Source organism: Melanerpes formicivorus, unplaced genomic scaffold (genome assembly GCF_026170545.1).
Source record: "Melanerpes formicivorus ecotype bairdi unplaced genomic scaffold, bMelFor1.0.p_v2 SCAF_5, whole genome shotgun sequence".
NCBI classification, from domain to species: Eukaryota; Metazoa; Chordata; class Aves; order Piciformes; family Picidae; genus Melanerpes; species Melanerpes formicivorus.
In genome coordinates, this window is record NW_027142357.1 from 5,949,561 (window position 1) to 5,977,309 (window position 27,749).

The 27,749-nt window shown below is 41.0% G+C and overlaps 1 protein-coding gene and 1 long non-coding RNA gene across 4 annotated transcripts; one reads left to right on the forward strand and one right to left on the reverse strand.

The window, feature by feature from the left end:
* Positions 1–1,692: 1,692 nt before the first annotated feature.
* Positions 1,693–7,271, reverse strand: LOC137441095 (uncharacterized). Its single transcript, XR_010987332.1, has 3 exons — positions 7,119–7,271; positions 6,662–6,813; positions 1,693–1,778 (listed from the first exon to the last, which is right to left on the reverse strand). It is a non-coding gene; the product is annotated as an uncharacterized lncRNA (long non-coding RNA).
* On the forward strand, positions 6,684–27,331 carry BOLL (boule homolog, RNA binding protein). Of its 3 annotated transcripts, none has more exons than XM_068137949.1 (12): positions 6,684–7,230; positions 9,777–9,920; positions 10,170–10,261; positions 12,384–12,438; positions 13,105–13,180; positions 13,531–13,658; positions 14,698–14,769; positions 15,738–15,785; positions 17,502–17,624; positions 19,616–19,687; positions 23,866–24,001; positions 26,256–27,331. In XM_068137949.1, the coding sequence occupies exons 1-11, from the start codon at positions 7,213–7,215 to the stop codon at positions 23,887–23,889; spliced, it is 852 nt and encodes a 283-aa protein (XP_067994050.1). In that variant the 5' UTR covers positions 6,684–7,212; the 3' UTR covers positions 23,890–24,001; positions 26,256–27,331. The 3 variants fall into 3 exon arrangements, with proteins under 3 accessions (XP_067994050.1, XP_067994051.1, XP_067994049.1); XM_068137950.1 differs by having other exon boundaries at positions 9,780–9,920; XM_068137948.1 differs by lacking the exon at positions 6,684–7,230 and adding an exon at positions 8,028–8,106 and having other exon boundaries at positions 9,780–9,920.
* The last annotated feature ends 418 nt before the right edge of the window (positions 27,332–27,749 follow it).

The window sequence follows — 27,749 nt, forward strand, 5'->3', positions numbered from 1 at the left end:
TACATAAAGCCTCCTCCAAACCCTGAAGACAATTTTTGTTATAAGGCATACAACATGCCTTCTCTCCCTCAAACTTAAGCAACTAAACATGGGGGACTTGAGAAAGCTTCACTTGCTGAACCAACAAATAAATTCTCTCTGTTTTGCTTAGGGGGTAGCACTACTTCTGATGCAGTGGTACATCTGATGCATTAAAAACCTTATTTTCACTTATTTATTAACTTCCCAAACTTCAATCACTTTGGCCAAAAATTTGAAGATAGGTGTATAACTCATGTTGTGGTTCTTTGACAAATTCTTATTCAAGTTTAATGATACTTAATAGTAACGCCTTTTGTTTAAGGTAGGTGGTAACTACACATAATACTTACCAATGACTGATTTTTTTTCCACAGAGCTCTTTTTAACTCCTCTGATCATTGCTTTAGTATTTGACTATGACACATGCACAGAAATCTAATTGCAGTTGTAGCCTACTTGTTAGCTACTCTGAACAGTATGATCCAACAGGTGTATGCTACAGGTGTATGTTTCCCCCTCTCTCTTACCTATCTGCAGGTAGAATTTCACACCAGTGTACTGTATCATAGCTCTTCACATCCTTGCTAGCTCTGTTATGGCCTCTAATACTGCCGCCTCTGAAGAAAATTGCTAGCAACATCAGCAGTAACTGTATTCATACTGACTTTGCAATTAAAGGTTTGGCAGATATTTGGCCAGTATACCTATCATGGAATTGAGGCTGTCAGACACACAACCTCCTTCTTAACATGTGCTTTCAGAAAGGCTTAGCATAACTTAAAAAGGTTTAATCCTAAGCAAGTTAATCACATGCAGCCTAGATCACTGAGGACAACTTTCAGGAAAAGAAACTATTAGTTTGAATTCTTTCTGGGAACTCTGTACATTAATGCTGAGAGCCTGATATTCATACCATAGGCATTTGGGGCAGGAGAGTTACTTGGGAAAAGCCCAAATACAGTCACATGGATAGAGCAGCTGCACATTAAGAATATAGTAGTGGTACTACTGTGGCACTCCTGGATCTCAGTTTCAACCAAGAAGTCTGCTTGCACACTTAGAAACTGCTCAGTGATGCAAACCAAGCAGTTTTGTTGGGATGATCAAGTTTGATTCAAAACTGCACCCTGAAGGGAAGTTGTAGCCAGATGAGGGTTGGTGTCTTCTCCCAGGCAACCGGTGGCAGAACAAGAGGACACAGTCTCAAGCTGTGCCAGGGGAGGTTTAGGCTGGATGTTAGGAAGAAGTTCTTCACAGAAAGAGCGATTGGCCATTGGAATGGGCTGCCCAGGGAGGTGGTGGAGTCACCATCACTGGAAGTGTTTAAGAATAGACTGGATGTGGCACTTGGTGCCATGGTTTGATTAGATGGTGCTGGGTGCTGGGTTGGACTTGATGATCTCAAGGGTCTTTTCCAACCTATTCTGTTCTAGTCTAGTCTAGTCTAGTCTATTCCTATTCTATTCTATTCTACTCTATTCTATTCTATTCTATTCTATTCTATTCTATTCTATTCTATTCTATTCTATTCTATTCTATTCATTCTATTCTATTCTATTTCTATTTCTATTTCTATTCTAATTCTATTCTGACTTTTATTTTTATGAAAGAAAACACCAGAAAAGGCAACACTTGTTGGTATGTTTGATGTCTCCATGCCCATCTTGAATTGATGGTGACTGGGGCTTCAACCACAGAAGCTCTTCAGTCACAGGAGGGAGGCCTGCACATTGGTCTATATTCCATTCCTTACAGCACTGTACAATATAGTGTGGGAAAGAACAAGACAAAAATATGTAGAAGTTGGTTACTTTGCTACTATGTTCAGCCATTCAGAATAGTGTTTCTAAGCACTAGCAATTACGTTATACTTGACTTTTACACATTGAGGTTTTGAGTGGCAGATAGCAGAACAAAAGCAACAGAAATGAGTAAGGATATATGCAAGTGTTCCCCCATAAACAGAAGAAATGTCTTAGAAGAATGTGGGAAACTGCATTTATGGAGTGAATCACCACATGCACAAAAAAGAGACAAAAAACTTGTTGTGGGCAACAATAAAATGGCTTGGCTCTTTTCCTGTATGTATATGTGTCACTCTCCTTCCGATCACTGAAGAATCTTAGTTCAGTGGAACATGTAAAATACAACATTATGACAAGTGCAGAAGAATATTAAACCCCTAAAATTCATCAAACTTGGGATGACTTTTTGTTCAACTCACAGAAACGCAGTAGGGAAAAAAATGAGAGGAAAAGCCAATCAAGGCAGTTGCACAAAGTTAAATAGGGAGTCTGATAATTTTCTTTTCACACACCTAACTGGAAATCTATTAGTATTTCCATGTGACACACACCTGTGGGATTTTTTTTGAGGACTAGGCCTTTAGAATGCATGAAAGAATGAGATTTCTCAGTAGACCTATTTAGTGTTTCCTATTAGCAATTACACATTATCAGATTTAACAGAGGATTGTAATATAATTATTCCTTTTACCAGGGACATTTATTAAAGCCCTGATAAGCTTTTCACTTTTACTCAGCCACTACTACATTTTTAGGAACGTTTCCAGCTCTCACACTTCTAATAGTACCATTCAGCTTTTAACTGTGACAAGTTCTATCAGCAATGGAACTTTCATCCAGAAAGTTTTTTCCCTTTGAGGACATTTTAAATAAAATGCACACAAATGCCTATATAAACAAAGCATCTATTCTCTGAAGTAGACAGAAACCAATCCAGTCTTACATAGTGACTTAGATGCAATAACCTATCCCATACTGCCCTTTACTTCTGGGAAATTAGTTATTTTCAAACTAAGCTACAAAATCTGATTATGTCTTCAAATTTGAAAGAAATCTCTTGTGGCCCTGATACATTCTAAGCTATAAATCTTCCACAATAATGTAAATATTTTTCAAGGATGGACTTGGCCCCTGTGGCCAAGAAGGCTAATGGCATCGTGGGGTGCATTGAGAAGAGTGTGGTCAGTGGAGGTTCTCTTCTCCCTCTACTCTGCCCCAGTGTCCAGTTCTGGGCTCCCTGGTCCAAGAAGGACAGGGACTTGCTGGAGAGGGTGTGGCAAAGGTCTACAAAGATAATGAAGGAACTGGAACATCTTTCTTATGAGGAAAGACTGAGAGAATTGGGCCCTTTAAGTCTGGAAAAGAAAAGACTGAGGCCCTCCTCAGGCTTCTCATAAATGCTTGTAACTACTTAAAGGGTGGATGTCAGGAGGATGGGACCTGTTTTCAGTTGTGCCCAGTGACAGGACCAAGGGTAATGTCCACAAACATGAGGAGGAACTTCTTTAACTAAAGGGTGATGGAGCAAAGGAACATGCTGCCCACAGAGGCTGTGGAGTCTCCATATCCAGAGACATTAAAGATCTGACTGCACACACATTCCGCTGTGACCTCCTCTCGGTGAACCTGCGTTGGAGGGGGGGGGTTAGACTCTATGATCTCCAGAGGTCCCTTCTAAACCCTACCATTCTGTGATTCTATGTGAATGAGGATGTAGCAACAATCTACCAGCCAGGGAAAACACGACTGGGAAGTTTTCCAGTGTGCTGAGTGTCCAACTCTCCTGTTCTTCTAGATCATCCATTGACCAGGGTGGGGAAAATGTGAAAGAGGAAGCAAATGAGCAACTCAGAAAAGGGTAGAGCAGCTGTGCTTGGTGGAACCAAAGGAAACTGTGTGAACACCACTCACCCACACCAGTACCCGGCCCCCAGAACACTCCAGAGTCCAACAGAGACCCCAAGTATCCTGTAATGATACTAAGACCCTTGAGCTCCCCAGTGAACCCTCAAGCTCCCACATACTCATCCAGTGTCCCCAGTACTATTCTGGAGTACCCAGTACCCTGACACAGTTATCCAGTACCCACCTGGTGATGACTGCAGGGTTTAAAGGGGTAGTGGATACCCATGCAGCCGCTATGAGGAATAATGGGTACAGAGACAACTGGAAGCGAGCAAAAATATTTTTTGAACAACCAGAAACAAAGTAAGAGGTAGAGAAAAAAGGGCAGACAGAATGGTGAAAACTAGGATGGGGTGAGGAGTTACAGCTCATCTAGAAGGGAGGTGAGCCAAACTAACCCAAGAAAGGGAATGGTATGGGAAAAGATGGAGATGCCATACCAGAGAAATGTACACACCCATTTGAATAAATGGAAAAGTTCCCAGGCACAAGCAATTTCCTTCTGCCTTTCTCACATAGCACAGGCCGCACTATTTTTAGCCAGTGGCGCTCCTTAGATGACCACACAATACGCGTCTAAGCACTTTCAGAAGGTCTCAAAGTCCTTAAATACATAAGAGCTCTTGGCTTTTTGACTGTTCTGCTTAAGGCTCAAGGTGTAGAAAGCCCATTCACAAACTCCTAAGAGAAATCACTGTAGGCATCTTCCTTAATTACAGATTTTTGTTACTACAGTTACAGTCTGTGCAGCAAAGACAGAAGCCAGGCTTTTAGTAACATCCTGAGAGATGTATTTATGAAACTGAGAGCAGGAAGTAATCTTTCTTTTCTTTGATAGAGGGATCTTAAGCTGCTGGTAGGAAAGCTGGCATTGTTATCTACAGATAAGTAATGGAAGCAAAAAAGGCAGTATGTCTTTTCCAAGGTGAGGGAATCAATCGGTGGAATCACAGTCTGTTGCTAGGCCCATTCAATCATAAAATCATCCTTGGCTTTTTGTGCCTGGATAAGTATTTTCCTCCTTTCTCCCCCCAAATAATTTTTTCCTCCCTTTTTTCCCCTCTTGCCTTTTTTCAGCATCTCTCTTCTCACTTAACCTCTGACTTTCTCTGCTGCTATAAAAAAAGGACAAAAAGCAAGAGCCTGCAGGAACCAGCACAGTCAGACTCTTGTCTTGGTCCAGCACTGCCTTTTAATTTGTGGAGAAAACAGTAGAGATGATTTCATGCTGTGCATGTTGCTGACATGCAGAGTCAGAAAAAAACAGCAGCACTCTTGGCTTCCTTTGAGGGTAACTCCCCCAGCCAGGATCCAGGTTCCTTAATGAAGTAGGCACACAGTGCTGGAGCAGCCCAGCAACTTCTGTTGTAGTGGTTCTGCCATCTCTGCTGGTAATCTTGTTAACTTTCCTGGATCTTCAGGCTTTCAGTTTTTAAATTACCACGACAAAAAACAGCTCGGTCTTTCTTATTTATGTGCATAAACCCTATTTTTGTCAGAACGGCCTTATTTTAAATGTAAGTGTCCCTGATGTAGGTTTTTTTTTAACTTGAAGAGAAGGTGCAATATAGAAGATACAACTATTAAAACTATGTAAAATACACTTTCATGTCTCTGACTGCCTTTATCCTTTCAGCTGTTCTGCCTTTAAACTCCCCAAATCAAGAGCTGAAGCACATGAAAGGCTTGGACTGTTATGCCTTTCACATCATTAAAGTGTAGTGCTCTTCTTAGGATAAGCTTTGGTGCTGTCTGATAAATATTCATGGAAGTCAAGGAATGCAATTCAGCTGAGTTCTGTAATCTCACAAAATAACTATTTCTACAAGATCTCATCAGCTCTGCTAGAAGTGCCTTTATTTTTATACCATTTTCTCAGCTAGCTAAAAAAAAAAATAAATCACTACATTAAATATTATATTGCTATCTTTTACAGGGACAGAATTTTTAGAAACTCTTATTTTTCAAAACTCTCTTTCATTTTATTTTTCATTCTCTGGGGTAACAGCAATGTTGCAGAAACTTGTAGGTGTTGAAACAAGACTAGAAAAGTAAGGAACACTGTAGAGTCCTGTCAGGAGTGTGCCCTGCCTGCACTCAGAGAGAGGCAAATGATGTCATTTAGATGAAAAGTCTTGTTTGGTTTAGGTTGTATGGATATAATTTGCATAAAGGAAAGGTAAGCAGAAAGGCAGCCAGCGATAAATGGACCCTACAGAGATCCTGAGATTGTGTCTCAGTGTTGAGCTGCTGTCTGAGCCTGTGAATGTTTGCTCACTTTGAAAAACAGCTTTTCCCCTGGAGTGGTTCTCCTGGCACATGTTTGCATTCTAGCTCTTGCCCTCATTAAATCAAGGATTTCTGCCAGGCTGTACCTTGTAACTACATTGATTATGACATTTGAATCACTCCTTTTTTTTTCCAGACCTGTTTGGCAGCAGAGCTATTTTCAGGGCAAACTGCATTTGCGAACAGGGTGAAATTAGGGAAAGGGGGGACAAGTTGCAGTGCTGTTGATCACAGAAGGACACCTGACACAAGTCACTATTGGTGCTTCACCTTGGCTTCACTAAGGACCGAGAAAAAGGCGGGGGAAGAGTTAGAGTATTTTGTCATAAGGGTGCTATTTTCTAGTCCTCTTTGCTAACAGAGCCCTAAACACAGCTCTAAAGTCATCCCAGGACTACTGTTGCTCAGTCATTTTGAGGGCAGCCTGGCTACTTCAGAGTCTGTGAGTTGAAGCAAGGACTTTCACTTCATCCTGACAGATGCAAAATCTAAACTGTTTCAGCCTCCCTCAAGTGTGGTGTGTTGAGTCTGACCCAGGGAACGGCCTCACAGGGCGTTACTGTATTCCAGCCGTTGAAGCCAGGTGAAGTGCATGACCCTATTTCCCCTCTCCACCCTAAAACCCAGCTGAGGCTTATTACCTGCGTTTCCGGGTGGTGGGGACAGGCCTGAAAGTTGGTTCTTGGGCTGCCCGGGGTTTCATAGCTTCGCTTCTCCCTCGGTGTCCTCAGTGTGGCCAACCTGAAGTCTGTTCGGGGCGCTGTTGTGTGGAGGCTCGCTGGGGACACGATCCCTGCGGGGAGGGAAAAGAAGCTATACCGGCGGGAAGCGGTAGAGGTTCGGCGGCAGCCCCCGGGGCCCTGTGGTGGGGCGGGCGGTGAGGACAGCGCCGGCAACTGCCCGGGAAGGGGCACTCCGGGCACCAGTTTGCCGCAGGGCTCCCTTAAGGAGGCGATTTCCACAGGGAAAGCACAATTGACGGGTGTCGGGAAGCGCAAGGCCAGTTGTAGCCGGGACGAGGAAGGGCTGCTCCGTCCCTACTCGGCCTCCCTCTCGTCAGCAGCGCTTTCCTCAGCCCACTCCTCGTCTCCGCCGTACCAGTGCTTGTCGGCTGGGCACGGGGCTGACCCGAGGAACTCGACGCGTGCCGGCAACGTGCTGGGACTGAGGCCGTGGCGGCGACGACGGCGAGATGGAGCCCGACGGCGCGGTGAGGAGGCCGGCGGGTGCCGGGACCCCTTCCCAGGGGCCGGCGGGCAGCCCTGGCGAGAGCACAGGGAGCGGCGCGGGGCGGGGAAGCGGAGCCTTCCCGCTAAAGGGTCTTTCTCTGGCGGCGTCGGTTGTGGGCCTGTCCCCGCGGCCGCCGGCTGCCGCCATTTTCTGGGGGGTGCCTTCGTCCCCTGGTGATCAGCTCCCCTGCCTCGGGCGTGCTGCGAGACAGATACCTGGGGAAGAGTGCTGTCTGAATTCCGAACTTGTAGAATTGATAAGATCTGTAAAAATGGAAGTCGTTTTGGGGGACAGCTGTGGGATTTAGGCCTGTGTAGCGTTTGACGACCTGATCGTGGGTGCATTGAATAGAAAAAGTGAAAATATTATCAGTTCTCATCAAGAGCAATTGTCAGAGATGCTACATAGTACCTAGAAATACTGATGAATATACATTTCTGTACAGTGCTTGGGGGAGATGGAGGTGTGAGTTAAAAACCCTGCAGGAACACCTGGTTAGGCAAGTGACATGCTGTTAGCACTTTAGATTTAATTCTTTAAATACTGGGGTTTAGTGCCACATTGGTATTAAGGAGAGGAATGGGCATACAGGATTTGAGGTTTTCAAATTCGCTGGGATTTACCGTCTTGAGCGTTAACAAGAGGTGTGTTCAATTTGCCATCTCACAGTATTGTCAGTGTTGGAGGGGACCCCCGAGGATCATCTAGTTCCAACCCCCCCTGCCATGGGCAGGGATACCCCCCACTATATTTTTGAGGTTTGGGTTGCTTGGTTGGGGGTTGTTTGCTTTGCTCTCTTTTTAATAAGAGCACTCTTAAAACTTGTATGGAGAAAAGGATATGCAAGGCCTTTGAGGTAAGGAATGTGTTTTGGCTGTGGTGTTAAGCATTTGTTGTTACTTCATAGTTAAATACAGATACTTGAGCACTGTACACACTAAGATGGTTGTACAAGTAGAATATTGTGCTTGGTGTGTGAAATTAAGAAAGTGACATGTTTCCTTGTCCTTCAAAAATTGTTCTTGGCAGAAAACATTTCTCCTTCTAAAGCCTTTGGAACTTGCACTGATGGTGATTGGGGTTTTTTTTTTCAGGTTGGGCACTATTCTATGGTAGTTCTCCCAGTAGGAGGAACGAATCCTCTGTCCTCGATAGATCAGGACTTGCCTTTCTGCTTTGCCTCAGATGTGCCTGGTTTATGAAATTTGGAACTGTCAGCCTTCATTTTTGTGTGTGTGTGTGCTCTCCCAAAGCAATGAGGTTTGGTTTTATTCAGGAATGCTTAAAAGCAGAAATAAGAAAATCCTGCTCTGTGAGTAAGTTGAGAGAGTAAAAATTGGAAAATAAACCAGACAGTGTAAAATATAGGGGAATTTTGCCAGAACTGTTTAAGGCCACTTCATTTTCTACTCCAGTTTTTGAAAGGCTAAAAGGTATGGATACCATAAGAAGCAGAACTAATCCATAATAAATGATGTAGCTTTCTATTTTCAAAACATTCTTCTATGAATTTTCTTGCTCCTCAATACAAATTCCAAAGATTGCAAAATGGTAAGAAAAAAGAAACTTTTCTTGAAACCCTTTCAAAGGAAAAGTTGGAGGCTGAGACCATTGGTTTACTGCCCCTATTTTTCACCACTGTTTTATTATTGTTGTCTGTTGTAGAGGCTTGTCTTTCACTTTGTGCCCCTTAGGGGTACTGTCAGGGCACTGTAGGCCAGCATTTGTTTTGGTAACCATTAGTTGATGGAGAGAAAGAAACATGCAGCAAAAACGGTCATGAAACCTTTACTGCAGTGCTGTGTGGCTGCTTTAAAGCTGTCCTCTTGAAGTGAGGGCTGGCAATGTAAAGTAGTATTAATTTGTTCTGAATAGGATTTCCAGTGAAATATGGTTTTACATTCTTTCACAATAAGTGAAAGTGGTGTAAGTGAAAACATCAGGGAGCCACCAAAAAATTCCAGAAGTTTCCACTGTACTGCGTCCCTTTACATGAGCAAGGTGGTCCTTCTGCGAAGACAGTTCCTCTGTGGATCACTCTGCACCGTGTTTGTAGACCTAGAGCATGTTGAATTAAAAAGTGCTGTTCTCATCAGAGATTGATTTTTATGTGGTTGAATTGAGTGCTTGGCGCTTGGAAAACCAACCAGAAGCTGTTGCAGAGAGCAGAGCTTTGTAGATGTGTAAGAGCACAGATTGAGTTGAAAAGGTCCTTTATATATATATATATAAGGGGCATTTAATAGTTGTAAATTAATCTCTGAAGTTAGAATTAACTTGGGATTCATACAGCAGAAAAGATATTGAAAGTCAAACTTAAGGTTGTAATGTAGTAATCAAATTGATGAAGTGCTTAAAACTAAGATCGCTGAAATGCGTTGAGCTGCATTTTGAATAAAGATGTGGCTGATGTTTTTCAGCATTTGCTGTGCCTCCCCCCCAAAAAAAAATCTTTTTTTTTTTTTTTTTTCTTTTACCTAATAGCTTATAATGTGTAAGATGCTGAAAATACTTTCTTTCAATCAGCAGGCCACAAATCCACTGCCAATAGAATCTTTATCTTCATGCCTCAATACTGTGTCACCAGTGCCACTAAACAATCTGACCGGTGCTCCAGTGTTAGGAACAGTTACTCCAAATCGCATCTTTGTAGGAGGAATTGATTTGAAGGTATTTGCTCCCTCCTCTATTTTTGCCACTAAATGTCTAGCCTTATAAAAATCAATAGGAAAAAAATGTGTAGGTGGTACCCTTCCCTCTTCCTATCCAAGGTCATAATTAGTTTATAGCAACCTGAAGAGTTTATCCAGAGTTACACCATTTAAAATTCATACAGTAAATATTCACTGAATAGCTATGTAGACCAACTGGTGTTTTTCTTTTTTCTTTTGTTCTTCCCCTCTTGATTTACTGTACTAGACTAACGAAAGTGATCTGAGGACGTTTTTTACCCAGTATGGAAGCGTGAAAGAAGTGAAGATAGTAAATGACAGAGCTGGAGTATCCAAGGGGTTGGTATAATAGAAAAAGCATGTCATGGAACTTGAAAATGCAACAGAAAGCTGGCTGACTATAGTAAATTTGATTGTAGTTTTCATAGCTTGGAATGTTACTCATTTCATGTCATTGAGTCCAGTGTTTGCAGGCATGCAAAAATATCTTCTTGCTTTCAACATCTACAGAGAAATGCCTGTCGCTTGCAGAACTGTAAAACTACATAGTCATATTTTATAAGATGAAGCTGTGTGCAACTCAAAATCGATAGTTCTTTTGGGGTTTTTCATTACAATAAATAGATCACAGTATCACAGTATAACTAAGGCTGGAAAGGACCTCGAGGATCGAGTCCAACCTATCAACACAGACCCCATGACTAGACCATGGCAACAAGTGCCACGTCCAATCCCCTCTTGAACACCTTCAGGGACGGTGACTCCACCACCTCCCTGGGCAGCACATTCCAATGACGAACGACTCGCTCGGTGAAGAACTTCCTCCTCACCTCGAGTCTAAACCTCCCCTGGCACAGCTTGAGACTGTGTCCCAAGATAATCCTAAAATAATCCTAATCCAAGATAATCCTAAAAAGATAATTTGGTTATTAAATATATCTATTTCTACTGCTGGAATCCAGCGTAGAAAGAAGTCTAAGAATGAAGGAAGAGGTGAGATACACCTGATTGTGTTGAGGTGCTTGGTGTGAAGTTGTGGAACAAGAACATAGGGGTCAAACATTGTGATGAGACAAGATTGTAGAAGAGGGATTGGAGGTCGGCAACAAGTGCCAACAAACAAATCTGAAGAAAGCTTAAGAGCAATGAGGTTATTGCTAGAACCCAAAGGAGGCTGAAGAAAATAAGGGACATGTGCTTTTACTGAATTCCAAGAAATACCTGGGACTTGTAGTTCATGTAAGACTGTAACCCCAGAATACCCAGTTGCTGGGCAGTTGTGATGGACAATGTCTCACAGTAGATATGCTGGAATGCAATTTCTTGCAGTGATGTTGGGATTCCTGTTGAAATCCAAGCACAGGATTCACTGCCTTTCCTCAACAAGTCATTTAAGAAACTTACATGTTATAAGAATCATTTACTAGTTTATTGCACAAAAACAAAGCCTGTAGGTAAGGTGGCAAGCTAGGAGAAGAGTTTTTGTGTTCTTGCAACTTCAAGGTGTTTCCAAATTCATGTAGAATGGGTGTAAATTAATAGCTGATCGGAGACCTTTGTAGTCAGTAAGCATGGAAATCCTCACAAGGAATGCTGTGTTGTGCTGTAAACTTTGATCTGCTGCTTGGAGTGACAGAGGCCTTCTTGGGGTCTTCTGAAATGTGCAAAAAAAAAAAACCCCAAGAGTTTTCCAGAGATGTGTTGAAATTCAGAAAGTAGTTTGTTCTGGGTATGGGGGAGAATCACTTGGGGGATTTTTACATGTGTTGTGGAACAGACTTTTAATTGTAAGATCAGACACTTTAATTTTGCTACATCCGATGGCCTAGATTTCTCTAGGAATGAGTTGAAGGGGTTTAATACAGCAGGAGTTCTGTGTAGAAAGATTTCCTGGAGCAGTTGGAAGAACTATGGTAAAAGACAGTGTTATGAAGCATGTGAACGCTTCGGTGTTGATCGCCACAGAACTTACCTAATGCTAGTCATGTCAAGAGTAATTCATGGATAAACACTGCTGCTTTTTCAGAGATCTCAGTATACTGAATAGTGCTTTTGAATGTTCCACAGTTGTTGCTGAAGTAGGTGGGAGCTGTGCTTGGAAGTATGATATGATCTCATTTTCAGTGTCTAATCTTGGGCACCCATGAGTGAGAACTTCAAAATAATTTAATAGAAATGAGGGAAGTGAAGATGTGGGCTGAGTAGCAAGAACAATAGAGTATAGCATTGCTTTCTTCATGGGCTGCTCATTCATTGTATAGACACAGTAATGCATGACCACCTACTTAAATACACTAAGTAAACTATAACTAGAGTGTCAAATTAAGATTACAGTTATTAATGTAATCTTTATTTCTACAAGTGATTTCCCTTCCTCTGCTTTACCTTTTAATGCCACTTGTACTCTATAACAAGCAATATAATGCAATGTTTGTGAAGATGTTCTGTGACTTTGATTTAGGTATGGCTTTGTTACTTTTGAAACCCAAGAAGACGCACAGAAGATTTTACAGGAGGTAAATGATAGTCCCTGTAATGATTATCTCCTAAATGAATACTCTTCGTCATGTTAGACATTTAAGTAGCCCTGTTTGGCTGCTTTTCTACTTCAGATGCAAGCAGGCAAAGAGATCTGTTAAGTTTGTTCTGCATGGTTAAGATGACAGCTTAGTAGGACCAAAGACAGATTTATAGTGAAATCTGGAGCTAGGGGAGTTGCCAATTCATAGTACAGTGTGTACAGTACTGTCATGTACAGTCTTTACTTTCTTAGCCTACATGTGCTCTAGAGAATGTCTATAGCTATGAAGAACTGTAGACCTGTCCTTCAGTTTATTTGATTTGCTGTACTAGAAAAGCTTATTAGAAGTTCTCTCTGCAGGTGCTTTTAGAAAAGCAGTAAATACATATGAAGTAAACCCCAGAAGTAGTTTTGCCAGTTATGGGTAGCAGTTGTTTTGTGAGGAGGCTTTGTGATGAATAATTAATACTTGAAATTCCTAATCATCGATTTTGTCTGCCAGTCTGAGGCTAGGCTGTCAAAGTTATTAGCATAGCTTTGGTGGGGGCTGAGTTGCACTGTGAATAAAAAGTAGGAAAGGGTGCAACCTCTGTCTGCTTCTTGTTTTGTTTCTTGGATGCCTAGCTGTGTGGAAAGTAATATCTTCCTTCTTCAATTTTAGGCTAAAAAACTTAATTATAAGGATAAGAAATTGAATATTGGTCCAGCAATAAGAAAACAGAAAATACGGAGTCCTCGTATGTACTTTTACTAGCGTTTGTATACTTGTCCTTGTGAGTGTAAGCTTTTTGGAACCAAGATGTGCCTGGTCTTGTGCTGTATTATTGCTGTGTGAAACTCTTCAGGAGGAGTTGCCTGCGTTTAGTGATTTTGTGTGAATGCTATCTTCCTCACCCCTTATTTACCCTGTCACCATCTGCTTTCATGATTCTGTGTTGAAGAGGAAACTGAGATGGCACTAGGCACACTACTCTATGTCCTTGCCTTTTGAGGCTTTTGCTTCTCTGAAGAGCAGAAATCATCTCTTTGACCTACACATTAGAACAGTTAACTTACTTGTAAGTAAACTTTAAAATACTAATTCCAGGTTCCACTGTAATAACAGAAGCTGGTACAATGTACCTAACTACTTCAAGTGGATATCCTTACATTTACCATAATGGAATGGCTTATTTTCATACCTCTGAAGCTGCTACTTCTTCACAGCCATGGCCAGTAAGTCATTTACTTTTGTGTGTGCTTTTCTATGGGCAAGGACAAGTGCAGTGTTTTCAAGTCTTTACTGCTTCCAGCTTCTTTGGCTATGCCTTGTGTTTGATCTTTAAATGGCTTCCTATAATTAGTCTGTTTATTTTGTGTTTTTAAATACTGCTGAAATTTATTGTTCTCCTGCAGGGAACTCTTGCTTTGATGTGACCTCTTGGACAGGGTAGCTCAGAATCAGCATGGGCCAGCCCCAGAAGTTTTGTTTTGCTAAGGTGCTTATGACCCTTGGTTGGCTCCATTTATTGTTCCTCCATGAGTGGTTGTTCTTGGCTGCAAACTGTTAAACTGTGGGTGAAAAGAGAATGTAATGCTAGATCAACAAAGTAGAAGTGCAGTTGGGTTATTTTTTAGTAATTCACATATTTGTCAATAATACTGCTTGCTTCAGGTGGAAGATATTTCAATTTGCTTTAGAAGGCTTGGGGAACTTGTCCAGAATGTTTTTGGGAAGTACAGGAAGGGGTTGTCAATCAATTCAGGGTTGGTTTTTTTTCCAAAAGAGAAGGGTTTGACACAAAAGCCAGGCAGATTTCTAGCTGGTTTAGCTCCCTAAACTGGCTCCCTGTCAGATTCAGATGAGTGCTGGAACTAGTGTGAGTTAGGAGTGGAAAAAGTGATTTAACAGACCACAGAGTAATAGGGGGTTGAGGAGCTGTGGAGGTAGTGGGAATACATCAGTAATAAATTAGATAGCTCTGAGTGCTTGCGAAAATGTACCCATAGGCAGGGTGGTGGATGTGCCCAGTGGTCTAGGTAGTGATGCCCTGGTACTTTCAAGTAAGTATGCCGAAGACTCTTGTTTCATCTGTAACACAGGCCCCTATAAATAGTAGTGTTGGAGAGTCCAAGTGTAAGTTAAAACTTGGTAAATCCATTTTTCAAAGGGGAGGAAAGGTGACTCAGTACTGTGGTGCTCCAGTCTGTTCTCAGTAGGAGTGATGATTGCTGACACTGCTGCATTAAGACTTGTAACTCTCTTCTTTTTAAGTCTCGCTCTGTTTCCAGTTCTCCTGTGATGGTAGCCCAACCTGTGTATCAGTCTCCTACATACCATTATCAGGTATATATTGCAAAATGGGTTTCAGACCACTAGTATTCTTTGTAGCTGTGCAGTTATATTGACATCACTCTCTCAGGTCTGTTTATTCTCAGGAAATAAATAGTAGTAAAAAAAAACAAAAACAACCAAACAAAAAACCCCCAACCCCACCCAATTTGAACTGCCATGAAGGATTTAATTACCCTAGAATACAACTTACTTTGCCTGTGTAACTACATGGAAACAATGAGTATTTTTCTTTGGTGTTGATGGACAACTGACTTAGTACCATCCTTCTATAGTGTAAGCCAAACTCCTGCTCAAAGTAAGGCTAGTTACATCAGCTTGCTTAGGAGCTTGTCCCATTGAATCACAAGTGTCTCCACTGAGGGAGATGCCACACCCTTTCTGGACAACCTTTTCCAATGCTTGACTGTTATAAGGAGAAAAAGTCTTTTCCTACAAATAGTTAATTTTCAGTGTTCCAGCCTGTGTCTAGTGACTCATGTTCTGAGCACACCTAATGAGAATCAGGATCAGTTGTACCCATGCCCACCTCCCCAACCCCCTGCCTCAATTAGGTAGCTGTAAACAGCAATAATTATCCTCTCCTACCTTTGTCCCAGTTATCTCGGCATGCTGGCATGTCTGCTTTCAAGTCCCCTGACCACCTTGATGCTCCAATACTGGATTTATGCAGTATATCTGTGTTTCTAAGGTGTATCAGAAAATAAACTGTTTTGTATCTGCTGTTTCCCTCCATTGGGCACAATTCTGAAATGCTCCATTTTATTAGAAGCATGGGAAATGCCCAAGTCAGAAGCTGAGTGAAGTAAACAGAACTATGTTCTTGAATTATTTGGGTGCTTAATGAAAATGATACTACTTTTTAATTTATAAATGTGAGAGGGGTTTAACACAGGTGTGCTGGGAATTCCAGTGTGCATGTGTTCTTAAATCATGTCAATAATACCTTGGTTTGCATTTAGGCACCAACAGAATGTCTCGGAAGTCAGTGGCCGTGGCCTGTTGCACAGGTAAAGACTTCCTATTTGCGCTGCTGTACCATTAGTTTGCATCTAGTTCAAAGGACAATGTGCTTATCTAACAGTGACATTTCCCACTACTCACCACACTGCTGGAATAAATTAGTCATAGAATGGTGTAGATTGGTAGGGACCTCAAGCATCATCTACTCCAACCTCCCTGCCATGGACAGGGATGCCTGTCAACTAGACTTGTTAGCTCAAGGCCTCATCCAGCCTGGCCTTGAACACCTCCAGGGAGGGAGCATCCAAAACCTTTCATCATCACAATCTGTTCCAGAGTCTTACCACCCTTGTACTGAAGAACTTTTCTAAGATCCAGTCTAAACCTGTTCTCCCTCAGCTTAAAACCATTTCCCTTTGTCCTATCACTAGATATCCTTATGAAAAGTCCCTCTCCAGCCTTCCTGCAGGTCCTCTTCAGGTACTGGAAGGCTGCTCTAAGGTCTCCCTAGAGCCTTCTCTTCTCCAGGCTGAACAACCCTAACTCCCTCAGTCTGTCGTCATAGGAGCCTTTCGATGATCCTTGTGGTCCTCCTCTGGACTCACTCCCAAGAATTTCATGTCTGGGACATGAGATCTGAATGCAGTATTGGAGCAGCGTCGAAGCGTGGACTCACCTCTCCTGCCCTGCTGGCCACACTGCTCTAGATGCATCCCTGCCCTCGAGCAAAGTCCAGCACATCATGCGGCTTGCTGTCAATGGGAAACTTACTGCCGCTGTGCTCAATTCCACTGCTCGTGTCACTGACAAAGATGAGAACTGCTGTAGTTTAGCATCACTTGCTGATGTTGCAGAATGCATAAAATAGCATTGTTGAAACATGAAATACAAATTTGTTGTAAAGATATTTTTTTTAAACACCCACACATGCCCCACCCTGCCTTTCCCAGCAAGATGTGTATGAAATTATCTACTAAGCTCTCAGAAGCAGGTTAAAACTGCTGTGTTGTGCCTGATAGGAGAGATGAATGTTAACCAGCTCATTAACTGATAACTAAATGCTGTGTCACTGGAGTGTTTCCTGCAGAAACCTAGAGGTGATGTGAATTCAAACCCAGACCCTTGAAATAGGAGGAAGAACCAGAAACTGCTGACCTAGTAGTTTTGAGGGGACACTTTTGGTTTTGTGATCTCTCTTAACAGACCTTAATGTAGAAATCTTGACATATGAGGAGTTTGAGAAGTCTGAAGCTTAGAAGAGGACCCTTAAGCTTGAACTCTTCAAACTGTTAAATTACTTTAGTACCAGCCAGGATTGTCTAGTTGTGGTCGGTTCCACTCTGTCAGTTTGCTGCTTTGATATCTGCCTGCTGAATTACAGAAATATTGTGGGGTTTAGCCTCAAACAAAAATACCTGTTGTTTTTTCTTTTCATGTAATGTTTTTGTAAGACATAATTATGCTGTATTTCTATCATCTTGAAAGTTAGCATCAATGTAATACATGTTAGGATTTCTCTAACAGTGCTTTTCAAAATGTAAATCTCAAAAATACACACAAGTGGTGAGAGGACATCATTGGTTTAGCCCACTACCTGATCTTAATACTCACTTCCCCCTCAGTTTTGTTAGGTTATCAATGTTGAATTTGGCATTCTGTTTTAAAGCTTTATCTTTGTTTATTGTAAAATCTTCTTTGCTATAAATAAGCTTTGGTATTTATAGTGCATAACTTGTATAATTTGTGAATCTGCTTTATTTCAGTCTCCTGTCTCTTCTTCATTGGTGTATGTGCAACCATCAGAAGTCATTTATCAGCCTATAGGAGTTCCCCAGGAAAATGGATCTATACCTCCCGCTCTCCTAGTGGAAGCTGCAGCTCCTGAGGTACCTCTATAAAAATATTTACTTAAAATTGAAGTGTTTATCTGCAACTGAAACAAGATTTTAGTTAAGCACAGGCAGTTCAGAGGGCCTCTGTCAGCAGCTCCCTGTACTTTACCTTGTGCCTGTGCTGCTACTGTTAAATCACAGTATAACTTAGGTTGGAAAGGACCTCGAGGATCATCGAGTCCAACCTATCAACACAGACCCCATGACTAGACCATGGCACCAAGTGCCACGTCCAGTCTCCTCTTGAACGCTTCCAGGAACGGTAACTCAACCACCTCCCTGGGCAGCCCGTTCCAATGACAAATGACTCGCTCGGTGAAGAACTTCCTCCTCACCTCGAGTCTGAACCTCCCCTGGTGCAGCTTGAGACTGTGTCCCCTTGTTCTGGTGCTGGTTGCCTGGGAGAAGAGACCAACCCCATCCCGGCCGCAACCACCCCTCAGATAGCTGTAGAGGGCAATGAGGTCACCCCTAAGCCTTCTCTTCTCCAGGCTAAACAATCCCAGTTCCCTCAGCCTCTCCTCATAGGGCTTGTGTTCAGGGCCTCTCCCCAGCCTTGTTGCCCTTCTCTGGACACATTCACGTGTCTCAATGTCCTTCTTAAACTGAGGGGCCCAGAACTGGACACAGGACTCAAGGTGCGGCCTAACCAAAGCAGAGTACAGGGGCACAATGACTTCCCTGCTCCTGCTGGCCACGCTATTTCTGATACAGGCCAGGATGCCATTGGTCCTCTTGGCCACCTGGGCACACTGCTGGCTCATATTCAGGTGGCTGTCGATCAGCACCTCCAGGTCCCTCTCTGTTTGGGAGCTCTCCAGCCACTCCGACCCCAGCCTGTAGCTCTGCTTGGGATTGCCGTAGCCAAAGTGCAGCATCTGGCACTTGGACTTGTTGAATGCCAATCAATCATTTCAGTTGTCCTCCAGTTAGAGAATATCTTCCTGTTTTCTAGAAGGAGGCTTTAACTCTGGAATCTATTAGAGGGTCACAGGCTTACAGAAGCAGAATAAAGACTAATCAGTCTGGTTTGTTGGAAAATAGCACCCCAGACTCCTCAGAACTGAGTCTGTACAAGCCATTGTAATTTCCTGAAGTAATTCTTTCTGTGTGAGTAGAAGTTTATTTCTAAATATTCTGAGGATCAGAATGAATTGAAAATAGTCAAATGACTAAATTTTTTTAACTGGGGGGGGTTTGCTTCTGCATCAATTTTATTTCTAATGTTTCTTAGGAGATTCTCAATGTTACGAGAAGGCCATTTCTATGAAATTGTACATTGAAAATGTAAATAGCTGGCTACAGAAAAACTTACTGTCCTATTGGAAAGGTATTATGATTCGGTGTTTAACAGGGATGCCAGAAGAAATGGTGAATTAGGACAGTAATCAAGTACTTTATAAAAATACTTGATTAATCACATTTTATTACTGCAAGAGTTGTTTTAAACCTTGTATTTCAAACATCTGAGGTGGGGAATCCTGACCTAACCAAGTAATTGAATTTCCCTACAAAGATATTGAATAATACAAGACTTTGAATGTTAGTTAAGGGATATTTGGGTGTAGCATGCTCTCAGTTCACAGGTACACTACTTACTGATGCTAACAGATGCAGTGTGTGGAAACTAAACTGGTATAAAATGCAAAGAAAAACCTGTGCACTTGAGTGTAGTCTCTTGTAAGTTCCACTTAGATATGAGTGAAAGGGATTTGTGCTAGAGAAGCTGGTTACTTCTGTCAAGGTAAAGTGGGTTTTTTTGACATTGGTTCAGGTAAACTAAACTTCATGGTGGTGTGGAAAAGAGAAATGTAAATATTCAAATGTTGGTTTTTAAAAAGGACTACATAGATAAATAGAGCCCACAGTTTGAAGTTTTAAGGACCTGCAATTCATGGAAAAGGCTTGCAAAAACATCAAATTATGAAACAAGCTCCTCTGCTCTATTTTTTTTTTTGTTTGTTTGTGTATTTTTTTTATACCAGGTGTATTCTGATCTTGGAGTTCAAGCACTTCAACAGCCTCATGCTCAGAGTGCTATCGCCATGCCTACACATGTGAGTATCAGACTGAAACAATTGAAAGGTGTGGTAGTGTTGCTGTCCTTTTCTTAGAATGGGCACAGAAAGAGATGTGGGGATGGAAACATCCTTTTTACATGAATTAACAAATAAGGAAAACAGCAATATTGCAGAGAAACATTTTTTTCCTCTCTTGAGGCTTTGTTACGGAGGCTGTAGGTGTTACTTGGGAAATGGTTGGGGAAGCAAAACCTGTGACTAGTTAGTTTAAAACTTGAGATACAAACCTGAGCCTGAAAAACATATTTGGAGAGAAAATGGTGAACCTCATTCAGTTCTTTGAGATGATGGTTAAAAGTCTTTGTCTCTGCATCTTGAAGTTCAATTACTTGCAGCCTTAGATAAATGCCTCATGTTGTGGAGAGGTGGAGTTTTGGGACAAAGCACAAAAAACCTATGAGGTTGTTTTTCTGTGCACCCTGATTTTGAGTGGCTGTTCTACAAAGTGATTTTTTTTCCAGTGGCACCTGATAAGTTGCTGGGCTTTTTAGTTCCTAATTTAGGACCCTTTTGCCTAAATTAACATTAATGTACAATGATGTCTAAACTAGATTTTGCCTGATATTAAAGGACTAAAGGTATCAGTAGTTGCACTTCATATTACCGCACTTAAGTCTTTCATTACAGACACACAGGCTAAATATCAGTGAATCAAAGCCATGTTGTAGGCTTCTGCATGTATTATTTAAATTCATTTTACATTTCTTTGAAGTGAAGAGTAATTTTTTTCCCAGACTACTGTGTAACTGTCTAAATGTCTCCAGTAGAGGGGGCTGTGACATTGTGTTGTCTCAGAGTAAAATATAAGTACTGCAATTAATAAACCCACAACAAACAAACTCAACAGGAATTTCGGAATACTAATCCCAAGTGATTTTATCTTGTTAAGAAATAGTTAAAATGGAATTTACATAACACAGTATAATAGCCAGATTGGATTCTATTTTCTAATTGTATGAAACCGCTTGGAAAGAATGGCAATAGTAGTCTCAGATTAAATCCAAGTGCACATTTTATGTATCAAATAGAGAAATAAGCTTTTTTACCTTGAAACTTGACTTGTCTTTCCTAGGGCCAAGGCCATACAAACAAGATAGTATGAAGTAGGATAGAGAGTAGAGCATGCAGTAATTGCACTAGCACCATGCCCTACCTTGTGGCAAAGTAGTTAACTCTGATGTCATAATGTGTTAATTTACAGCAGAGTATGTGCATGGGTGGTAAAACCATACTTGGTTACTGTGGCATAAGAAATGAGCTGCAGTTCAGACTCTTACTTACATCTCCTAGTGTAACATTTGCTATGTTTATTCATAGCTTTAGAAGTGATTTCACACAGCCAAAGCTGGCATAACCCAGCAATTTATTCAATTTTCCACACCACCCATTTCCTGTGTGGGTAAGAGTTTTTGTCAGAGAACTCTTGTAGTAAAAGATGAAGCCCTACTCCCACCACCCAAAAATGTCTGACTTAAACTTGGATCAGTTCCTAAGCCAATTTGTCAAGCAACTGCACAAATTCTTGAACCTACACAGGACAGAGTAAGCAAGGCTTGTGTTACCAATGCAGATTTAAACTTGATGAAACTGAGTGTGATATTGTTAATCCTGTCCCTTCCTTCACTGTACTGCTCATTCTTCTAGTTTTCTCACAAGTCTTACCCATAATTGAAACTGTTCAGGTCTCAAGCAGATTCACAGGTAGAGTTGCTGAATTACAATAATTTTCTTCATTACAAGATGTCAAATAGTTTTTGACAGGTTTTAATTTTCATTCAGTTTTGATTAGTAGTTTTGGAATACAGTTGTTCCTTTTTCACATTTACCTTACCTTTTTACGCGAAGTTTTGAACTATTCCATGTGTAATGAAAATGATCAGCCTGTATTCTCTCACTGTGGCTGAGCACTCAGTGGAGAAAAGATAAAATGTTGACAGCAGACTGTATTAAGCAAGTGGTTGTGGCATTACCACCTGCTTTCCAGCTGCATGAATGTGCTGCCTGCTAGGTGTAGTCTTGTTAAAATAGCCCCATGTCTGCAGCTTGTAAACTGCCAGTAGTGGCCATAATGAGCAGATGCCTGAAGTAATGACCCTGCCTTGAAGGTAATCTGCAATTTGCCTCCACCACTTCAGGAAGTGCATTAGAAATAAACATAGGCTTTGCACTAGGAGCTGTAAATCAGATGGTGAGAGTGGGATGGGTACAACCAGTATCCAGATATTTTTGGTTGTTGTAGGCTTACAGCTTTTAGATGCAGCTTGAAACAGCATGCATTGCAGTCATACTTCAGTGAGGTCACAAGGGTTGAAGGCAGAAATCTTTATTGCAGACAAAAATCACAGATTTTTGTAGCCAGTGGTTCCATTGTTGTGGACATATATAAAGAACTTGGTTCATAATCATAAACCATGTAGCAGTTAACCAAGGAAGCTTCAGTTCTGGCAATTCTCATTTGTATTTCTATATTCTACCACTTAACTAGCATTTTGTTGATGTGACTTTGAAGTATGAAATTTGTAATACCTTTAAATGAAAGTTAAAAGAAAACTTTCAACTTCTAACTATAGCTCATTGTTTTTGAGATGCAAATTTGGAGCTTAGGAGCAGGTTTGATTCAGATACTGATCACCTCCTCTTAATGATATGTTGCTGTTGAGCTAATGATCCTTCATGTCGTCTTGAACATGTTTTCTTTGGGGGATTATAGCATGTATTGTTCAGGAGTATAAGAGGTGATTCCATATTTAGACAAATGTGTAAGACTGATGTTCATTTGCAAAGGCTGCTGGATGATGCTTTTTTAGGGATTGTGAGACACTTCATCTCTACTGGTTCTTCTGTGTTTCAGCTCCAGGTTCTCTTTATTTAAGCTTGGGCATTTAACTTCAAGGAGAAGATTTAAAAAAAACAAACAAAAAGGGGGGTGGGGGGAGAGGAAAAACGTAGGGGGAAAGGGGGGGCAGAAAAAAACCAAACCAACCAATATTGCCTAGAAGTCTTCACTGCTGTCCCCACAACAGAGCAGTTCTAGCTGACAAAATGGCTATCTTCCTTAATCCAATTCTTGGAACCAAAAGATACTACACAGAATTGTGTAGTACTTTTTTTAAGCTTACTCCTCCTACAGAAAGTGGTCTGAAAAGGCTTGATGCTTGCCTTTTTTTCTGAAAACCTTATTAACAAGAACTTATCAGTGATGGAAAAATGTATCCTGGTTTTCAGAATTTCTGCAAGTTTGGTTTGTGTCATTGCTCTGTTCTTAACAATATTTTTGTTAGCTTTAAAAGAGAATTTTCTGCTTACTGTAAGAAAATGCTTTTTAGAAATTTCAGGTTGGTTTTGCTTGAGCATTTGCAATCTGCAGTAAATTTGCAGTCATATTGCAAAGGAGGAGGAAAATCTTCTGTGTCAAATCAATTTAGGGTATTTGTAATTCTGAGTGTATGCATTCAGATCGTAATGGTGTGTGACAACACCTTGGCCTTTTGGTAGGGAAGGTTCTGTAAATGTAACTGAACTCGGAGCATTCCATTCCTCTCTGCTGTTAGAAGTGGTAAGGCAAAACTTGTGTTCTGTGTATGTAATACACTTACACATGCCTTGATATCTGCACATGCATGTACAGGCATATACATTTTTTATAGGATGAGGTCTTGGTGTCATCACTTTTGGGTAAGTACAGTAATTTTATTCTAGTACCATGTGCTATTGTACTGTATTCAGTCTGGAATAAAACCAAATTGAACCTTACAACATTTTCTCTGCAGGTAAGTATTTTATTTATCTAGGCAGTGAAACTGAGGGAGAGAAATAGCTGTTCTGTTGAAAATTACCTTAGTCTCAGAAATGTGAATCTGAACTTGCAGTTGTCTTGGTGTATGTAAACAGGCTGGTCATGAGCTGTAGCAAGGTCTGTTGCCTCTCAGAGGGGTACTTCAAACTCCAGCAAAAATACGTTTGCTTGTGTTACTAATTTTACTAACATCAAAAGGTCCAGATAACATGCTTTGTCTTGTGTTTCATTCTGTGTTCTCTTTATGTTCTCCTCTTTTTTTTTTTTCCCTACTCTAATAGTTTGTTCTCATTCTAACTTAGTGGGTGTTTTTCCTTTGCTTCCTCTGATCTGTATTCTCTCTCTATTTACTTGACAGACACTATGGAGCATTCACTACTAAGCCATTTGGGCAGCTCTAGTCTTCCCAGTACTGATTTTCTTGTCCAGTTCTTTGTGTACCTGAGATCCATCATCAACATACCAGCCAGCAGCTGCCTGGTGGGAACCCTGGGGTCAGTTGTTGCATTGCAATGCTTCTTATTTACAAATGGGTAAATAATAGAACATGCTCAGGTAGAATTTAGTGTAGTCTGCAATATTCCAGAGCTGCTTCCTGTAGTTTGGGAATTTCTTAATGATTAGCTTTCATAAAGCAAATGTCATGTAATCCACATCATTAATTCCTGGGGTGGTAACATATGTTTGTAGTCCATCAGTTTTTTTTCTAGTTCTAGCCCAAGTTCTGTGTGCTTGGATTATTTCCCTTCTGAGAGGGAAATTTTCATTACTCCAGTGTATGACTTTTATATCTTAAAATTGTTTTAATTCCTTCATTGACAATTAAACTTTCTCCTCTTTTCTCCCTATTTTGTGTGATTGAGTAGTTTGTATTCATAGAATTACAGTCTGGCAGGTACTCAGCTATGCTTTTATTGTGAAAAAGGTGCTGCTTTTATTTGCTTATACTTCAAAAAGTAGAATTTTAATAAAATGGAGCTAGGGAAGACTAGGTGTTTTGTACATATTTGCCTATTTCATAGCCTTTGAACAGCCCACTGATTTGTAGCTGGGACTTCATACTTGACATCTGACTTGTCTGTGTGATTACACAGAATAGTCTAGTTTGGAAGAGACCTCCAAAGGTAATTTAGTCCAACCCCCTCTGCAACAATCAGGCTGCCCAGTTGAGTTTGCCACTGTGAAATGTAGCATAGTTCTGTTCTTCTGGGACCAGGCAGTAGAGAAAATGTTTGGGTCCTCCATAGTCTAATGGGCATCAAAACTAGAGACAGAACTAGTGCCTAAAGTGCTGTAAGGCTGATGTGAAGGAAGCTCAAGTCAGCAGGGAGACTGGTACTAGATGGCCATGGAACCTAGAGGCGTAGGAAGGCAATACACAGTGTGATGTGGAGGTAGAAGGTAATGGAGAGAAACTTGAGGTGTTGCAGTTGAAGTGGGTTGAATAACCTTGCAGGCATGCAGGAGCTCAATACAGCTGGTTGTATTGGCAAACTGACAGAGCCAGAAGGGAAGGCAAAAAGATGAATAAGTTTAAGCACTCCTTGGTTTTTTTTTTCTTAAAAGGCCTGAACTAAGAAGATGAGGTTAGAAAACAAAAGTAGTTTGTCTGGCATGCAATGTAGTAGGAAGGACTAAGATAAGTGGAGAGAATAAAAATCATGGGAGTCTGAAATAAGGAGGTGCAGAGCATCCAAGATACAAAGGCAGACTGTCGAAGAACTTGATTTTTGGGGAGAGCAAACAGAATAGCATATGTATTCCAGAAACTGTTCCTAAAAACATTCCAAAACCAGGACTTAATGACAACCCTGTTTTCAGCCTCTTACCATGCCTCTGTCAGCAGCTTATGGTGCCCACTGGCAAATGGCTTAATCGTAGTTCAGTGTCTGTTTGTTAGTTTGCAGGTAAGAAGCTCAAGTTGTGTAAGTCTGAGGTTTAGATAGTAAGAAAAAAAGATGGGAGCATTATTGCAAGTCCCCACTGTGCTGCATTGCTTTAATCCACATTACCAAGCATGCACAAGGAAAGAAATCAGCTAAATACTTTTTCTCTGTAACATACTATAAACATAAATTTTCCAAGCCCAGTTAGAAAGGGGATCCAATTGCCTGAACTTGACAAAGTTTTGGTTATATGATCAATGAACACAACTTGATCATTGTTGTTTTAAAGTAGATTCTGAACTGGTTCCAACCTTCCTCACTTGTAAATGAAGGTATTTCTTGGCACTGTTGACTTCATCTAGGTACATAATGCAATATGTTTTTCCTTTGAGCTAAGTCTGTCCAGCTGGTGCAGTATCAAAATGGGCTGTAACTTTTAATTGAATAATTAATAATGAGGAAAAGTCTGAGGTAGCTGGGGCTCTTTAGCTTGCAGAGGAGGAGCCTGAGGGGTGACCTCATTCATTTTTATAAAGATGTGAAGGGTGGGTGCCAAGAGGATGGAATCAGGCTGTGCTTGGTGGTGCACAATGACAGAACAAGGGGCAATGGGTGGAAGTTGAGGCTTAAGAAGCTCCATGGAAACATGAAGGAAAACTTTTTCACTGAGGGAACAGGATGCCCAGGGGGTTTGTGGAGTCTCCCTGTGTGATCTGATATAGGTGCTCCTGCTCTGGCAGAGTGGTTGGACTAGATGATCTTTTGAGGTCCCTTCCAGCCCTAACATTCTGTGGTTATGTAATGTAGTAAATGAGGCACACTTCGGAACAGAAGAAACACAGCATTTTCTTGCCCTCTTTAGGAATCGAGGTCACATGCTGTGAGAAGAAGCTTTTCCTGTCTGTGAGTCTAAAACCTCAATATACTTGAAGCCCCAAATTTCATCCTGCAAGAGGTGACAGAATGGAAGACCACCAGCTTCTGCAAATTCTGTAAAACAGCTTTTTATCTTGACTTTGACACACCTGAGGATAAGTTCTTTCTAACTTATTTGCCTGAAACTGCTGCAGTTGAAATGCCCCTTCTTTTGTAAAGTAATGAAACTTCGTAGTTTGGACAGGGAAAACCACATGCAACCATTATTTTATCCTGCATTTCCTTAATAACAGTACTGTTACAGGATAAAATGGTGATTTCTGATACGCACCTATTGCATTAACTTTGGTTACTGGAGTAGATTTAAAAACCAGCATACTGCTATTCAAGGGAAGAATTAACATTAACTTCTGCATTAAACAAGCTGTTAGTTCTGAAGTAAAAGCTTTTTCCCACATCCTGACAGCATTTATGTGCTGTCAGTTGATAGCTGGTCATTTAAATCTAGACATTTTGTTTCAATTGCAAAGAACCCTAAGTTGTTTGCAACCAGTATTCTTTCATAAGGTGTTTTACATTTAACTGCTTGGGAATAGTAACTTTGTTTTAATAAATAAAGTAGTGGTTCAGAATTTTATCTTTATATGAAGCTGACCATTTTCTTCCATATGGTAACAATGAATTTGACGTTATGGTATGTTTTTAGCTATAGAAAAAAGCAAGAACTTTTTACCCTTACAAGACCATTGAAAACTTACTCCTTTGACTTACCCTGTTGTGTATAAACCTGAGGGACTCCCTAATAGTATCACATGTTGAGATGAGGTGCTACTTTCTCCTCAACTGCAGGGAGAAAATTCTTTATCCTTGCTTCTCTTCCCTTCTCCCCCAAAATTCTCTGCTCTAAAATTCAGAGTCGCATTCCTCAAAGGTTAAAATCTAGCCTCTGTAGTTAATAGGAGTGTAAGTTATGGCATATTGCTTGTGTGGCACTGAGCTCTTTTATGTAAGTAAATTAATCCTTGAGCTTTTTTTATATTTAATCTACTGTGTAGCTGTTGGGGGGGGGGGGGTGAGGGGGGTGTACTTTGTGTTGTGTTTTCCTTGCAGTCACTTAGGTGTATTACAGCGTGGTCAGTGTAGTCAGTAAATAATCCATGGGCTATGTGTAAATATATTTAAAGTCAAAAATACTCTTTCATGTTGTGCCAGAAGAGAGGTAGAGTCTGGTTCTGCTTTTGTGCTGTTGCCAAACTTGTGAAAAGAGATGCCATGTACTATGTCTTGGTTAAGTGTTTCTCAAGTGACTTCCCACCTTTTATTAGGTGAAATAATCTACACAAATATCATTTAATAATTAAGGCTGTGGCCTGTGAACAACCTTTGTGTATTGCTTTTTGGACTTATATTGGCAAACAATGCTCTGGCTTTCATCCTCCAGAACTGACAGATTGGGGGTTGTTTTTTGTCATTGTCGTTT

Excerpts from the sequence above, each read along its gene's own strand:
- BOLL (XM_068137948.1), top strand. The coding sequence starts at position 8,077 with ATGGAGAAAAGGATATGCAAGGCCTTTGAG. Across the intron at positions 10,262-12,383 it reads AGAGCTGGAGTATCCAAGGG|GTATGGCTTTGTTACTTTTG; the intron begins GTTGGTATAATA and ends ACTTTGATTTAG. Across the intron at positions 13,181-13,530 it reads ACAGAAAATACGGAGTCCTC|GTTCCACTGTAATAACAGAA; the intron begins GTATGTACTTTT and ends TACTAATTCCAG.